The 17,213-nt window shown below is 40.0% G+C and overlaps 1 protein-coding gene and 1 long non-coding RNA gene across 2 annotated transcripts; both read left to right on the top strand.

Annotated features, from left to right (window-relative positions):
- The first annotated feature begins 329 nt into the window (after positions 1–329).
- STOM (stomatin) lies at positions 330–16,717 on the top strand. The gene is made up of 7 exons (XM_069771191.1): positions 330–491; positions 7,559–7,662; positions 8,538–8,610; positions 9,494–9,576; positions 12,301–12,504; positions 13,007–13,141; positions 15,046–16,717. Exons 1-7 carry the CDS (start codon positions 443–445, stop codon positions 15,238–15,240), a joined length of 843 nt encoding a protein of 280 aa, XP_069627292.1. The 5' UTR covers positions 330–442; the 3' UTR covers positions 15,241–16,717.
- On the top strand, positions 522–5,245 carry LOC138682063 (uncharacterized). Its single transcript, XR_011322273.1, has 3 exons — positions 522–2,520; positions 4,141–4,224; positions 4,982–5,245. It is a non-coding gene; the product is annotated as an uncharacterized lncRNA (long non-coding RNA).
- Positions 16,718–17,213: the final 496 nt, after the last annotated feature.

Raw genomic sequence — 17,213 nt, 5'->3', positions numbered from 1 at the left:
ACCACGCGTGAGGCCAGGGCGCAGCTCGAACTCCCCTTACCGCTCCCCACACGAGGGGCTGACGGGGACCTGCTTACCTCAGGCGTTCCGCTGCCCGCCTGGCCCGCTCTGCTCTCGTTCCCTCGCCATTCCCTCCTTCCTCACACTCCTGTTCCCGCTCCCCTCCTCCCGCCCGCGCTCCGGGCACCGCTTTCCAGCTGCTGCCCGTCCCGACAGGGCGGCTGACCGCCTCCACGGCCGCCTCCTCCACATCCCCTCAGGCCGCCTCGTCTCCTCAGGTGGCGGGCGGGAGTGGAGCGAGGTGGGGGGGGAACGGGGGGGGGCGGCCACGCAACGCGCAACCGCCGCGGCCCCACCCTCGCCTCGCGGGGCAGGGCGGGGCGGGAGCGCGGGGCAGCCGGAGCGCGGCGCGGGCAGCTCTGAGGGGACGGCGGCAGCGGCCATGGCAGACCACGAAGCGGGGATGGCGCCTAAAGCCCGCCGGGCGCAAGGTAACCGCGGCAGGGGGGAGAGGGGCTGTCCCCGAAGGGCAGCGGGGGCACAGGACCCTCAGCCGGTCGCTGCCCGCGGGCTCCGAGGCGGTTTCTCTGCCGCTCTCCGGTTTTGTTGGGGGGGTGTTCTTTTTGTCGGTTTTAATTATTATTTTATTTAGTCGCTGAGGAAAGTTTGCCGATCCTTCCCCAAAGTTAATCCCGCGGGAAAAAAAAAAAAGCGAGGAGCGGTTCTACCTCGCCTCCCGGGCAGCCTCCCGCCTTCCTCAGCCCCCAGCAGCTCCGCGGGCATTGCCGAGACCGACCGCCCCCCCCGCCCCGGGCCCCCTCGGCGCAGGCCGGGCCCCGGCGGGCGGCCCCTCCGCGGCTTCCCCGGCTAACGGTCGGGTGGCGGGACCGGAGCCCCGCGGGTGGCTTTGCCCAGCAGTGCCGCAGCTCCCGGCTTCGGGTCTCTGTGGAAGTCGCCCACGGGAAGGGAGAGGAGCATCGCCGAGAGTTGGCCCCGCTCGCGAAACTTGGGTTGTGCGTTTCGTCTTCTTGTTAGGGAGCTCGGATCGCTAAGGGGAAAGCTAAACAAATAATTAAGAGCAGAGGCAACAGAAGTGATCCCCGAGGCACTGCGCCAGTAAATGAGAGCAAAAAGAATTTGGCTGTTTACACCGCTAGTGCTTTTCACTTGAGCAACATGTGGGATAGCTGTGACTGGAGGGAGTGATAAAAGTCAGTTGTGTTTCCTCAAGTGGGGCAAGGAAGCTGTAGTTAATTTTTACTTCTTGGTATCGTTACTCTAGTGGGGTTTGGCCTTTCGGTTAGTAGGTGTGAGTATAACCTGGGTCAGAAAGTTTTGGAGACGATGCACTAAAATAACACGACTTAACAGGTTCTGTCCCTGGAAGCTGGAGTGTTTTCTTGTTACTTCCGTTGTTCAGAAACAGACTGCGGAAAAGTCATGATTTATTTTACATTTTTGTCATTTGCAACTGGAGAAGGAAGTGTATTTATAAGATCAGTTTATATGCGAAGGCTTTGGCTGGGTAATCTGAGTTGTTGTATAAATAACTGTAGATCTATTTGGGCCCCATGCCTAATGGCACATGCTAGTTCTTGTATCCTTGGAGAGGATCTACATTTCATTCTGTAAGTATGTTAGTTATTAATACCTAACAGTGATCACTCTGATGCTAACCTTGTCTGGGAATCGGCAAGCCTTTCACTTTCCATGCTACCGAGGTTGTTTCTTCTGTAGTTACTGTGTGATGTGTTGTTTTGGAGGCTAAAGCTGGCTACCAATTATTTTTGTCATAATAAAGCATCTATAGAGTAAATGGCATTATACAAAATTTCAGTTATTAGATATAATGATTTTGGCTATTTCCCATGTGAAATGCTTTGAGAAGCACCTGAAAAGACATTTAGTTCTCTTTGAAGGTAGTATTCCTTATTATTCCTGATTGCTTGCTAATTAACAAACAGTAGAGTAACACCCTTCGGTCATTCTCAGACTATCCTGGATTTGACCGAGCAGCATGGAAGTGGAGATCTCTATCTAGTATTGCTTGCCTTGTATTCAGTCCAGTTGATCTCCCATATGCATTTTGTTTTAAATCTGGTGGGTTGTTTGCACGGTTGTGGGGGAAGGTCCCTTCTTCTCCTCATACCTAGGCGTCTGGCACATTCTTGCTATTTGACAGTGGTGATGTGCTTGTTCACATTGTGTAGTCTTTGTCTTTGCAGAAGAAAATAAATCACAAGTGAAGTGTATGCCACACCTCAAGCAGTAATGAGAACTTCCACTTTCATCTCAGCCTCCAGCACTAAGTGTTTATTATAAATTGTTAATACTGTTTGACGATCCAAGTGATAATTTCTTGCTAAAGTAATGGTAACTGTTCCAGTCAGCCTTAAGGGATGGAAGGCTGATTCAATTTTTTTTTTTTTAATATTCTTTCTCCTTGTGGTTTATTTCTTGAAGATGTACATAATCTGTTGCAGACTATCCACAAATAAGATTCCTCTGATTAAATTCCAGGTGAGAGTTTTTAATACCTTGATAATAAGAGAGCAAGAATATTGCAAGTGTTTGAACTGAAGCTGTAGGGGTATATGACAGTGTTCAATGCTTTAGAAGATCAAGCAAGAGAGGACTGAAGTTGAGTAGCTAGAGCTACTGCAAGTTTAAAAAGAAATGGACTTTCTGCTGTTGGTGCCTCATCAGCATCTGCAGCATGGAGAACTGCTTCAGACTGACTTTTAATTAAGTCTTGCAACTCTTTTATGTCAATAGTTGCTTTTAAGTCATAGATATTCATGATAGCTGAAGTTGCAGAGAGGTTATTAAACATTTGTATTTAATAAAATATTAGAATACTAATATGACTTATTTTCAAGTAACTGATTTATTTTTCAGCTTTCTGGTTTTTATAGCTCATATTCCCGTATTGGTATGGCTAGTTCAAATGTACTTTTTTAGACTGGAATTGATAATTCCTTTGCAAATTTAACATCTCCCACTGTTACGGAAAATTTTTAATTTTGTTCCACGTATGCTGCCTTTAGCATATTATTCCAACAGCTAGTTGCATATATCTATTTGCTCAAAAGAAACTATACACTGTTTCTAAGAGAAAAGGTGATAGTTATTAATTGCTTGAGATTAGAACCAGGTTTTGCTTTTAATCAGAGGCCTAGCTGATACCTGGTATTTCTATGTTTAATCCCTTGGAAAGATATAATAATTTGCAGTTCCCTAAACTCTATTTGAAATAAACTTGAAGCTTTAAAACCTTTTAAGGAAGGGAAAAAAATATGTGTGCATATCTAAAAGAATGTACCATTTCTGAAACATGGACTTTGAATGTTAATGGTAGCATTTGGTGAATCTGTAGCACCCATATTTTGTAAGTAGTTTGACTTTTAATTAATTATATGAGTTCCAGGGTGTGTTTTCCCCATTCTTTTTAGTCTAGTTGTTAGAAAATTATGTGAATGCTGGATCTCCAGAGCTGAAGGGATTCTCTTTGTTAATGTGAAATGATCCAAAGTCATGATGTATCTGACATTACTGTGTGAGCCTATGGCAGTCAGTGCCGTAGAGGATGACCGAGTTGATGGAGGAACAAGATGGGTGGAGGTCCATCTTGTAATGAAACAAACATTGTCTTCCTACAGGGAAAGGAAATAAACTAGGAAATATGAAGGGATTGTTCTTTTTAAATATATATATGCATTTAAAAATATTAAAGGTCAGATGAAAAGTTAAGCAGGAGTGCTAAAGAAGCGATTGTGCTACAGTGCAGAAGCCTTCAAGTTGCACAGTTGATCAAGTATTTTTGCATTTTTAATTGGTTGCCTTGATTTGCACACCAATGGCCTGCTATAAATCATAAGTTGTGGGCTTGTCTGTTTCTTAACTTAGAAGAAAAGTCCGGTGGAATGGTTAGAGATGGTGGAGTTGGGCTTGTTCTCGTGTAAGTGGGACTTTGAGCATCTTCTCATGGCCAGCAGAGAATAGTTGAAACAGAGTTGATGTGCTCATTATTAAAGAATATTATTTCTTAATACAAATTATTCCTGTGATTAATAACAGTTCTATGATTAATAGTAACAGCTGTAATATGATCATTTGTCTTTTTCTTTCATGATTTTCTAGGCCTTGTCTCTGCAAGTCATAGTGCCTTTAAAATGAAGGACAGCTCCCAACCACAATAGCAGTGGAGAAAATGCAGTGTACTTTGTATGTTTTGAACATAATCTGAGTTTTGGTGGTGTCTGGTTTTTGAAGCCATTACATTGTTTTTCGCATTGCTTTTTCAGCAGCTGCATACATTACAGTATATTAATATTTAAATATATATACCCAGCAATTACTGTTAATGATCATGCATCTGTTGTATAAGCAAGGTTTTGGTTTTGTTGTTTTTTGTTTGTTTGTTTTTTCTTTGGGAGGAGTAAATTGCATTTTTCCTTACGAGTTTAATTATATAATGGTATCAGAAATGACACATGGGGAGTCTGGCTTAGGGAGAAGCAAAACCCACTTCTCGAGTTCCCAGGCAGAACTCTTGCTACAAAACCATTTTTACTTATTTCTTGCTCTAGTTCTCTTTAGCTAATCTTGAATGCTACAGATGCAGCTAAGAAATAAAAGACAAACTTTCTATTCTTGCTTTGCCCCTGGATCACAAAATATGCTGAAAGTCTGTTTTCAGTAGTTCTCTAGTTGTTTTGTGGGGACTTAGTGAAAAGAATATCTCTTTGAGCTGTCCTTTAACACTGCCTGCCAAAAACAAAGATATGTTTGTCTCTGTTAAAAGGTTCACATGTGATGGGTGAAAGAGGGCTGGGAGGTGGTCTGCTGTAGCCAGCACCCAGTATGGTGTAAAATCTTTCTTTTTTTGGCATGTTGGTTGGGCAGGGATATGCATCATCTGTGAGAGGTGCATCTGAGGCTGTGAATTACACCTGCACCATCTCTGTTGGTCTCATTTCAGTGCTGTTGAACTAGCTGCTATTTAGAATCCAGTATCAATGAGCCTGACTGAGAAATCTGGCAAGAATGGCCCATTGATGAAGTTACCCAAGTCCCACAAATGAGATGTTCAAAAATCGCAATAAAAAAGCTCATTCCACAGATGCCAAGCATGTTTCTTGTATTTCATATAGTTTTTCACAAGACAGCATCTCTTGCTTTTTGTACTGTGAAATATACCACATGACGGGACAACAATTGTTGCTAAATAAAGCATGCGCTTACTCAGTCTTGAAATTTTACATTATTTGAGTTGTGACTTCTGCCTTCATGTTCAATAGGGAAGGAAATGGATAATTTTTTTTCTGTGCTGTAGTTCTGGTAAGTGCAGGTAGGTGGTTGGTGGTGAAGACTTGATGTTAAACTGTAGAGTAGAACTGAAGCAGGATCCTCAGCTCCTTTAGGTTTATAATAGTTATTAAGTAAAAGAGAGGGGGAGACTTTTCCTCCCTGTCAGTGTAGATTGTGAATACTTTTTATGGTTTTAGGCTGACTAATACGTTGTTGTTAAATGAAAGGTAATGTTCCCTTCACTAATGAGTTTACAGATGTTGCTTAATGCTGACAACTGCTTAATACCGATATGCATAGGTAATGCATTTCCTTGACTTTCACAGAAGGCCTGGAAGTTACTCCTTTAATCTGGTATTTCCACTATGTAATAACAAACCTGTGGGGGAATATGTTTAGGTAACTTTCCATAGAGGAACTTTAAAATGACGCATGATACGGCCCGTCCTTGAGGGTTATTATACTGGCGTGTGACAGGGATACGAATTATAGGTAAGATAGCCAGCTGGCTTCAGAAGCTTTGAGTAACTTCATAAAGTTAAAGATACTGTGTGAGACAAACTGATTATTCTCCACCACCTCCATATTCCATCTTACTTGAAAGGCTAGGAGTACCTTTAAGACCCACAATCAGTGAAAAAGAGGACTGGAAACTTCAATATTGGTTCCCAGTTATTTTGCTGACTTCTATGACTTTAGTCAAATATTGCGGATCTAAATTTGCAAAGAATATACTATTATTTGCTATTACTCACTTGCAAGGTTAGCGATATCTAATGACTGATCTGTCTCACTTCTCGCTTTATCCAAGGCATATGCTGCTAATGCCGAGTTCAGTTGCAGGCACTACAAAATGCTTACTCATGTACCTGGTTGTTAAATTCAATGGATATTTTTCAAAATCAAGATTTTGCTTTATAATAAATGGGTTCTACTTAAAATAACTGGTTAGGGTGGAGACTCAGAGACTTATTTCTAACTGGCCAGTTTTGTTGTACAAATTGAATTGTAGTTTTGTTTGGTGAATACAGAAAACAATTCATTATATAATTCCAGGTAGAACTAAACTAAAACTTCCAGATTCTTTATTGTAATTTCTTTCTAAGCAAGCTGCTGAATGCAGTCTATTAGATAACAAGACTCCAGTCCTTTAAGTATTTGTCGCATTTATCAAGTTATGATAATGTTTGCGTATTTGCAGCACTGAAACGGGGTATTTACAGTTCAGCAAAATCAGGAAGTGTGGTCCTGAAGCAATATTCGTTCATCTGAATGTGAGAATTGTGTTTTTTCTAAGCTTTGTGGGTGCTTCTTAGCACTTCGTACTTTTGGCTTTTTAAAGGATGGACTGAGAAGGATGAATTTCAGTATTTCCACAGTAGGAACGCGATCGCTCTAAGTTCTTGGTTTCACCCTGGGATATCCCCACTTGGCAGTGGGCTCCTTGCAGCCTGTTAGGAGTCTTAGCTGGCAGGATAAGAAACTTCCTATAGCTTTCTGAATGCTTCCCAGCATGTCTGCATTTCGTCATGGCGCACTGCTTTTTTTAGCTGTGTAATATTTGAAACCACTAGCTCTTGTTGTTTGCTGATTCTGGAAATACCTTCAGTTAGTGTCATTTCATGACAGAGAACTGTCATGTTCATTTCCTAAGCATAAGGAGTCTTTGGCCAAGAAATGCTTTGTAGAGACTTTATTTCATGTCCAGCTAATCCCGTACCTCACCTTATCCTACTTCCTAGATATAACAGTTCTGAGAAGTGTCGTCTTAGATCTGCACCTATGACAGCTGGAACATAAACCAAATTCTAAATGTCCTGTCACCAGAATGGATAGGCTATGGGATATTTGCATTTCACTCATTAAGCAAGTGTTGCTCTGACTTCCTTAGACAATAAAAGAACAGGATTTCTACTGCTGCCTATTGGTCATTCTGCTAGAGAAAACTGGGGAAGAGGGAGGCATTTGAGAGTCTATACTTAAATGTTAGCATACTTAATTCTGCATAAATGTTACTTGGACCACATTCTGCCGTCAGCTATCTTGTGCAACTTCTAGAGACTAGTGAAAATGAAAGCAGAATTTGGCTTTTAATTTGACTTCTGATCCAAACATAATGAGTTTGGCCAGAGGAGTAGTGCTAACAGTGGCTTATCTCAAGGAATATTTAACATAAATATTGTAGGCACTTCCTTTAACAGGCAGTCTTGGTTTTAAAAATCTGAAAATTTCTGCTCTTTTCTTGCAGATGACTCTGATACTGGCCTTGGTTTGTGTGGATGGATCCTGGTGATCGCTTCACTTTTTTTCACTGTTATTACATTTCCTGTATCAATCTGGATGTGCATAAAGGTAAAATTGTTCACTGCTAAGTTGGATTAAAACTTTAAGCAATGCAGATGCTTCCTGGTGGTTATTATTGTTCTCTGTTTTATGTATTTGTTTTAAACACAAATTAATCTAACGCTATTCTTTCTTGAACTATAGCAGACCCCAATATTTCAGTGCATTAATCTTCAGTGCTATTACAGTATTTAGTCAAAACGGGTTTTGCATTGATATCTTTACTACATCTGCCCAGTTGTCATTAGTATATAAGCTAGTTTGGAAAACCAGAATAATTGCAAGAACACACAATTACTCTTGGAGGACTGATTTTAATTTATTTTTTCCTAAGGAGTTCTCTCCCTATATATATAGGTGTGTAAATATGAAGTACGTAAACCTAAATATATAAGTATGTGCATATATGTGGCTGTGTGTGACAGATTCATAGAGACTGTGTCATCTGTGATCACTTCGAGGTTGATGTTTTCAGTTTCCAGACTGGAGGAAATAACTCCTACTTTGTTTTGGCTAATATACAGCATCAGAATTAGAGCTGGGAAAATCTCTGCTGGGTCACATCTACTGCACTTTGTTTTGTTGTTGCTAGGATATTCCTGATGGCTACTTCTAGTGCTTGGTCCTGCCCAGATGACGTGCTGTTGCTTCTGCTGTTGATAGATGGTGCCACAGTCTGAAGAATATTTCTTGTGGAATATTGTCCTGATTATTCTTTCTGCTGTTTGCTTTTTGACAATAAAGTTTAGGCTAAAATTCTCAAAAGCAGCCAGTATAGAAATGTATGTTACATCTGAGACTCCAGACTGTCTTAGACTACTGTATATATAGTCCATCACATGGTTTCGGGAAACCCTTGCATGACATCCAACTATTTATTGCAGATTATAAAGGAATACGAGAGAGCCATCATATTCAGACTTGGACGCATCTTAAAAGGAGGAGCAAAGGGACCAGGTATGTCCTGGAGAGCGTTCTTACTTGATATTTGTTCTAATTAAGTCTTCAGCAAAATAATAGCTGTCTAGAGGCATTGCATTAGACTGGCAAATGGATTTCTCAAGAATTTTGTAACTTCCAGTGAGAGGATGTGTTACTTTATATGGAGAAAATAGTAAACTAATTATCTGTGTGCGTTACCCAGATCTCCTTAGTTAATGCGTGGTCTTCAGGTAAAATCAAAAACACAGAATGTAAGGGGAGGAATAACGGCATCAAATGTGCTATTTTAAAAAAGAAGTTTAATATGTCAGTTAAAACCTGAATGGTCTGAAAGCCTCGATGTTCTTCAAAAGAAATAGAAGCAATTAAATTATTTGATAGTTTTGAAAAGTTTCCTGTGTATAGTAGAAATTCTGATGAGATCTGAAAGAATGTTATTTTCAGCTGTTGCTCCTGCTGCTCAGAGTGACAGAGAGGGGCAATAGCTTCTTCCTGCATTTTCATCGGGGTTTTGCAATACTTCCACATTGCTGTAAAGTTGAAGAATTACAGTAATCCACCAGAACAAAAGGAGGTTGATAGTTTCTACTTACCAGAAGTAGGCCTGACCAGTAACTATGTGTGACAGATTTTCAGAAGTAGCTGTTAAGAGTTCTGGTTTTTTTTCCAAATGTTAAAGAGTTCTAAACAAGTTAGACCTGAATAAATTGAAGTTTCTCAGCATACTTTTTTGAAAATCTTAGCCTGGTTTGAAGGCCACTAACGAACATGCTGCTGAGCTCGGTACAAAGAAGGCTATATAGCTACAGTGGTTGGGCTTAAGCTTATTTCAATAGCAAGTTTCATCTTTTTTTAATGACCCATTTTCACATCTTCTTGAATGGATTTTTTTGTACAGGTTTGTTTTTTGTCCTGCCCTGCACAGACAGCTTCATCAAAGTTGATATGAGGACCATCTCTTTTGATATTCCTCCCCAAGAGGTGAGTTTGCACCTGCCTTTGTATCTGCTGAAGTGTATGCAGAATTTTTTGCACTTTCTTTTTCCTTTCCCTCTCTCAGTATTGGGTAGCATGTAGTTTTAATATAGATTTCTTGTGCAGGTTCAATGTATTGTGAAGAATACATACATCCTTTAGTAATACCATTCTATAAGAGAAGATCCCTGAAAGAAAACAAATTATGCTGTCCTCTAAGGAACAAATAAGATAACTTAATACTGTCTAAGAGCTAGAATGGGAGGGGTTTGGAATGAAGACTGCTGGACTTCATGCAACATCTCTAATTGTTTCTGTGAAATCTGGAAGATTTCCAGAAGCAGCAGTGATCTTTCCTATGGCAGTTTAGTTTTGCATCTAGATGTAGAAAGTAGCTAAAATAATGGGATGAAATTATTATATACATCAAATGCTATTAATAGCAACTCTGGGTAATGGTCCACTCACGTGGTGTTTTGTGTACGTGTTGCTTCGATGTCCTGCTATGCACAGGAACATTACAAAGATGTAGTGCACCTAATGTCATCTGATGTCTTTCAGTTTGAAGGTCCTAAAGAACAGAAAAATTACTTTTATTTCTAGTCTGTTTTTCCATGGACATCTTAATTTTTTAGCAGAATCTCTCTACAGCATTAAGCTAGCTGAACTCTGTGATGCCAACTCAATGGATAACGAATGAAAAACAACTAGCCCTCTAAAAATAAGTTAGTGAACAATTGTACGTTGATGATTATAACTGTATCCCTCATGTCTCATGTATTTTGCAAGACAAAGATGCCTGATGCAACCTGTCTGGTACATCTGTTTCCTGTCATATTTGCTAGTCGGTTTATTGCTCATCATTAGTTGTAGATTTAGACAAATGGCAACTGTCATGGTACACTCTAAAGGGTAATTGGTAGAAACCTAATCACTGGCAGGCAAAATGTGCTTGCAGCTGCTGATGTGCCATTAGTGAAGCCATCAGTTCTACAGTTTTTCTTTTGGCTTGATTAAATTATGCTTATGGATTTAGGTTGGTTTGTTTTTAGTGGGTAACAGCAGAAATACATTTTTATTCGTACAACAGATTTCTGTGCATGCTACTTATTCTTTGTCTATCTTATGCTATTATGAAAAGCCTGCTAAAATGGTAGTTTGGGGAAGGACGCGGCAGGTAAGTCTTGAGGGTCAGGTAACTCACATGTCCCTCTCTTGTTGAATAACATAATAGTAATTGTCTAACATGGAATTAGGACACCTCATCCCATGGTCGTGCAGCATATTTCAATCTCTTTTTAACTTTAAAATATAATTAATATTAATGCTTCTTTCTCTTCTAAACTTTCAGGAGCATCTGTCTTTATCTTTGCAAGTACATCTTTTGCTTAACATACAAGTGTTAAATTCAGTAAATCACCTGAATCTAGCTCTGAGAATGTTCACAAATTGGATTTCCTGTGCAACTTGTCAAGAAATCACCACATACTCTTTTAGTAGCACAAGGTGGCATTTCAATCACAAGTACCTCCAAGAAGGACAATGAACTGCCAGATAATAATAGAGATATTTCTAATTACATGTTGAAGTAAGGCTGACACCCATGCAGCTGGCCATTGGGATGGGCAAAACCAATTTTGTCAGTAGCTAGACATACTTCAGTGAAACCTTCCAGTCTTTTCTAAAATGTCTCATGGGTACAGCTCTCTGTTTCTCTAAGCTTCGTTATACACTGACACCCTTTTTTACGAAGTTTCTGCATTCCTGTAAAGTAACTTACACAGCCACTGCTGTGCTAGACTTTCTGGCATTGGCCATTCTTATGTTATAGAATAAGCAGTAACTGAGAACTGCCTTCAGCTACAGTCACACCTGCAGTATGGGAAAATCTCATTTATGATGTTTCTTTGACTCTGCAGCTGAAATACACTGCCGCTTCCCTAGCCTGCTTTTTTAAATAGGTTGCATGTTTTGCCCTTGTTTTGTGAACTGACATACCTGCAGAGTTATGTCTTGCTAAATCAATAGTTTTGTGACTGAAGTTAAATACAAGTGAAAATCTAATGTGTCCTAAATTTGCAATTATACTCATTATTAACCTTTTTTCTCTGTACAGAAACATCAAATGAGCCTCTCATAAATGTTTCCAGTGTGTGCTCTTAACTAGAGTGCTTTAACCCATTTTGAATGTAGTGGTCCAATACTCCTATCTCTGCACTTAAACAAAATAACTTTGAGTGCTAACGTCTTGGAGCCTTTCCTGTTACCCTGGTCCTTCATCATGCATACCTCTTGCATTTCTGTGCGGTCAATCTGCCTCTTACACATCTGTTACTAGAAGCCTCACCAAAATACAGCAGCGGGACTTGCCTGGTTATGAGCAGACTTCGGCCTCTTCAGGGATCTGCTTGGTAGAGTAACATGGGATACAGTGAATTTGAAGAACTGAGTTAGAAATAACATTATGGCAAAGCTAACAATTTATTTTTCAATGGGAAGTGTTCTAATCCTGTATTTAGTCTTAGCTTCGCAGAGCTATACTGGAAGGTTTGTGCATCTGAACATAGACATGTTCACATGCAGCATATGTGTATAAGACCTTTTGTTTTCAAGATAGTTGCTTTATCCTGGGAAAAAACAGGAGTTTGTCGAGTAAAACAAATAGAGAATTATCATTATATTCAATAAATATATGCTTAATTATTATTTGCTTTCCCCATTGCTTTTTAGATCTTGACCAAGGACTCTGTGACAGTTAATGTAGATGGAGTGGTTTATTACAGAGTTCAGAATGCCACCCTTGCTGTAGCAAATATCACAAATGCTGACTCAGCCACCCGTCTTTTAGCACAGACTACTTTGAGGAATGTTCTGGGGACCAAAAACCTTTCTCAGATTCTCTCTGATCGTGAAGAAATTGCACACAGCATGCAGGTATGAGCAACTTTACCTGAGCAATCCATCAATCAGTTAAGCAGCAATCCCATAGATAACTTACAGGTCAGGATTTATTTTACTTTTGAAGTGATAAGCCAAGTTGTGATTTGGAGCTTTAGGTAAAACCCAATCAAGAGCTATTGGGATGCCATTCTGTATAATAAAAATGAGTGACTAAAGCAATAATGGACTGGTGGGGCTAGCAAGTGGGAATGAGGGATACAGGAGAGGAGGGCTTCCCTGGATCATTATGTCAATACTCCGCTGTTGAAGGAAGTTACGCTGAGGAATTCCTTCAATATATTAATCAAGCTCTGGGGGTTTTTGTTAGTTTACAACAGTTATGCTTTTATAATTATCAAATCATAATATAAAACGAAAAGCCCTTAAAGTCCAAGAATTGTAAGATAATTCATTTGGTTTGTTGGTCATTCTTCAAATTTGGACATTCGTTTGCAGCCAGGTAGATGGCTTAACTTAATTGTCCTGCCTTATATAGGCCACGCTTGATGAGGCAACAGATGATTGGGGCATTAAGGTAGAACGTGTGGAGATCAAGGATGTGAAATTACCTGTCCAGCTGCAAAGAGCAATGGCTGCAGAAGCAGAAGCTGCCCGGGAGGCGAGAGCTAAGGTAGTAACATCAACGTGTGGGTCTGGATTTATTTAATTTTTTTTCTTCATGAATAATTCAGTGTGGTGATGTAGAGGATGAAGATTCTCAGCCAGATTGTGTTGTAGCAAATAGGAGTGCAGGGCAGGATTTTTGTGGATTTGTGTCTGGGTACTTGCTCTATTTCATTGTGGTTCATGCAGGTGAGATTTCCTTCAAAAATGCAGAATCTCTATTTTTTTTCCACACTCCAAGAACAAATCATAAATGGAACAATTTTGAGGTTATTAGCTGGAGCCTGCAGTGAATTAGAAGCCAAACTTACTTCCAGACTTTTCCTGACTAGCCCTGATTTTAGGCAAGTCCTTTGTTTTCTGTCTGTTACTTCATATGAGAAATAAAATGGCTGTAATACTTAAGTTTTGTCACCCTTAAGCTGACCAGTGATCATTTTGGTCATGATGTCTTATTCCCTTCTGAGGTGGGAGAAGGTGATACTAAATATTGAAGTTTGGAGTAAAAATCCTCAGGGGCAGTCAGAGCTGTCCTTTTCTAGGACTAGGCAAGTTAGCTTTCTCCCTTAATGTTCTGTGCCCTGCAATTTGTCTCCTCTGGTGGTTTGTTAATGCCACCTGGAAGACTTATTTTGACCTCCATAGATGCAACTGTAGATTCTGTTTTTTAAAAAAAACAAACGAACAAAAAACCCTAGCTGTTCAAAAAAACCACTTTTTTGGTAGACTATGCTGATAGATGAGGGTTTCTGGTAGATAGTAGTGGTCTGTTGAGCTGCCTACCAGTAGAAAAATGGAACTTGTATTCTAAATACTAAAAATTTGTCTTGGCAAAGGGAGGTTTACTAGAGTTCATCTAAAGCCATGAAGATTAAATGTAATCTTAATATGTTCATCTCTCACACACACACACGAGTGATTTTTATGCACATATATATGACTGATTTTCATATCTGCCACTTAATTACGAGTTTCATTAACTTTAACCTATCTTCAGGTTCTAATTATAAAATTTATTTTTTATTTTCATGGGAAATAAATGGTAAACTGAATTTCATTACGCTTCAGGGCTAGCAATTATTGAATGTGAAGTTGGTGGTGCACCTAGGAAAAGATCTTTAAGCCTACATTAGTGCTCCAAGTATTAATGTCTGCTTTTTTTTTTAAGCTTAATTATTTTGTGATTATTTTTTTATTATTACTATTATTTATTCTGACGTTTAAAAGAATATTGTGCCTTCGCAATAGAACTCTGTAGGGGAATATGCACTTGCCTGTGCTGATAGGCATGTAAATTGCCTCACCAATAACTTACCTGTTAAAACTGTGGCATCCTCCAATCCAGCCGTCCTTTACAAATATTCAGAAAATATTTATATTGTCCCAGTGCAGAAGGGCCCTGCTTGTAAAGAAGTGCATGACCACAAATCTGTCCCTACTGAGCTCATAATTAAAAAGAATGAGGGAATAAAAACGTATTTCCCCAGTAAGAAACATGCCATTCACCTGTCAGGCCCTTGTAGAGACAAAAAAATACAGCTTTAAGTAAAAAGTATTTTCAGATAGGTGAGGGGAGTGCCTTCTGGTTTTGAAAGGCCGTGCTGAAAGAAACACAAAAGTTTTTGAAAATAGCACAAATGCCCCCATTGCATTGCCAGCTTTTGTGATCTGGCATTCTGATACTGAATGGGAGAAAGACAGGCCTACAGGGTCTTGGAAGCAAACAGGAATAGATTACGTCTGAGCAAGAGAAAAGGCAGAACCGGTGAAAGAACATGGTAAGGGGAGGTCACTTGATCAAAGTGATGAGCAGTGTCTTTGGTTTATGAGTTACGGCTCAAGTCATCCTACAGATTTCTAGTTTATTACTGTGCCAGAATGAATTCAATTTCATTCATTTTGCCTCCCCAGGTAATTGCAGCTGAGGGTGAAATGAACGCTTCCAGGGCCCTGAAAGAGGCATCCATGGTTATTACGGAGTCCCCTGCTGCTCTTCAGCTTCGTTATTTGCAGACCTTGACCACCATTGCTGCGGAGAAGAACTCCACCATCGTCTTCCCATTGCCCATAAATATGCTGCAGGGCATCATAGGTGCAAATCGCTAGGTAGTGTGGGGGGAGAGAGTTCGGAGTGGGGTTGTTTTTGCTACAGCAAATGTTTGCTGAATTCCCTGTGTATTATAGCTTATGGCGGTGTTAACAAAGTGGATTTGCTGAGGAACCTCTTTTGTTATACTAAGTGTGTTATAAAACTTTATATGTAAATGTTTGTGAATATGGGCAATCAAAACATTTGAAATTGAAAACCTCTCAAAATGAGTACAAGTGGACTGTGATCTTAAAGAAGCATGTATTCATACTATCCTGGGTGGGACACCTTTAATCTGTAACCTCATGTTTTCAAATAGTATATAAAACCATTTGTGGTGAAGGTGAGATGATCCAACATTTGAAAAGAGAAGCATTCCTTTTAATAAATGGGTCTGTAGCCCTGCAAGGGAAGCAGCACAGCCCTAACTATATTCTCTTGGAGTATAGCTTTATGTGATGAAGTCATCGGATTACTGTCATGTGGATTGGAAAAGTAACAGAAATTGATAACAGGAGTGAGAATACTATACTGGGTACTTCTGAGAATCAGGCTCATGCTCTCTAAAACAGTCCCCCATTCATGAGAAACAGTTGTTAGTGGAACTTTCCATCTCTGTTCTGCCACACAGAAATGGCACAAACATGCCGTAGTTACGGATACAACATGCTTGCATTCACTGATGGGCTGTTCTGTTGTTAGGGTGGTGTGCCTGTGTAGATTATGCTTCTTCAAAGCACTGAAAAGTTGTTGGGTCTGCCTTTATCTGTCTCTCTTAAAAATTATTTTAAAAGCCAAAGTACTGAGTCCTGCATTTTATCCAGGTCTAAAACCTGCTTCTCTAGGAAGTAAGACCTCTGTAATTGGCGGGGGGTGGTGATGTTTAACAGAAGATGCTGTACTGTTTGTGTATCTGTTCTAACAAATCAGTGATTTACCTGTTGATGCTGCTTCTGAGCAGACCTGTTGTATTTGTTGTGACACAAAGGGCTTATACTTAATACCAAAAGCATATAATCTTCAGTTCGTGTAGTCTTGAGCTGTAAGCCTGTTAAACTGTGTTCATATTTTGTACCTGTTTAGTAGATGTAATTACAGATTAAAATGAGAATAATTAGAGTCTGGGGCTGGGGAGAGGCTCTTCAGGCTACCACCATTGCCGACTTTGGCATCCAGTCTTCAATTACTGGGAGGTGGCAATGAAAACGAAAAGCCAAGATCATTGATCTAAGTAAGTGCCCTTCTTACAGTGGCCAGCATAAAGTTCCTAACATGTTTTTAGTCACTTTTCTGGTACTATCAGTTCTGTATTCACAGGTATTTTAGTAAGGGTAAGGTCTGTCTACCTGTGCCTTGATACACTGTGCCTTTGTCACTGTAGGAGAAGATGCCCAAGTGCTCTTAGGGCTTGAGCTAATCATCAGCACTGTTTCCTTTCTGCCTGTTTGCTGTGAATGTTTTTTCATCCTCTGCATCATAAAAGCAATATACCCATCTGCATGCGTTTGTCAGTACTTCAGTTAATGTAAGCTGAGCTTGACTTTTTGGTGGGAGAGGGGTCAGAAATATGGTTAACAAAGCTATAATAATTAGCATTACTGTGCTCAGGCACTTGAAGTGGGAAATGGAGTAACTGCACAGCTTGAGGTTAATCCTTGGGGAAGATGAGTGAATCTGTAACTCCTCCTGCTGCTGCTGTAAATGGCCACCCCTGGGAATTCTTGTTGACACCAGGAGCACGCTTTTTGCTCTCATCCTGAATAAAAAACCCATGCTGTTTACCAACGAGTGACTTTCTGAAAGAGTAGGATACTGTTAATTTATCTTAAATGCTCATAATTCTGGTGAGGGGAAAGTAGAACAATCCCCAAACCCCAAAAGTCATTTCTGTAACCATTTAGTAGAAAGTGCATGTGCAAAAGATGGCACAAAGAAGGTTTCGTTTTCTAAGGTGTATTTGTTTCAAGCAAGTTCAAATGTGGGATCTACA

Source organism: Haliaeetus albicilla, chromosome 26, assembly GCF_947461875.1.
Source record: "Haliaeetus albicilla chromosome 26, bHalAlb1.1, whole genome shotgun sequence".
Classification (NCBI taxonomy): Eukaryota; Metazoa; Chordata; class Aves; order Accipitriformes; family Accipitridae; genus Haliaeetus; species Haliaeetus albicilla.
Note: the sequence above shows the minus strand (reverse complement) of the source record. Positions and strands in the feature narration are given on the sequence as shown.

Bases quoted from the DNA above. Each gene is read 5' to 3' on its own strand.
- STOM (XM_069771191.1), top strand. From the start codon at position 443: ATGGCAGACCACGAAGCGGGGATGGCGCCTAAAGCCCGCCGGGCGCAA. The intron at 492-7,558 runs GTAACCGCGGCA...CTTTTCTTGCAG, and splicing joins TAAAGCCCGCCGGGCGCAAG to ATGACTCTGATACTGGCCTT. The intron at 12,505-13,006 runs GTATGAGCAACT...TGCCTTATATAG, and splicing joins AAATTGCACACAGCATGCAG to GCCACGCTTGATGAGGCAAC.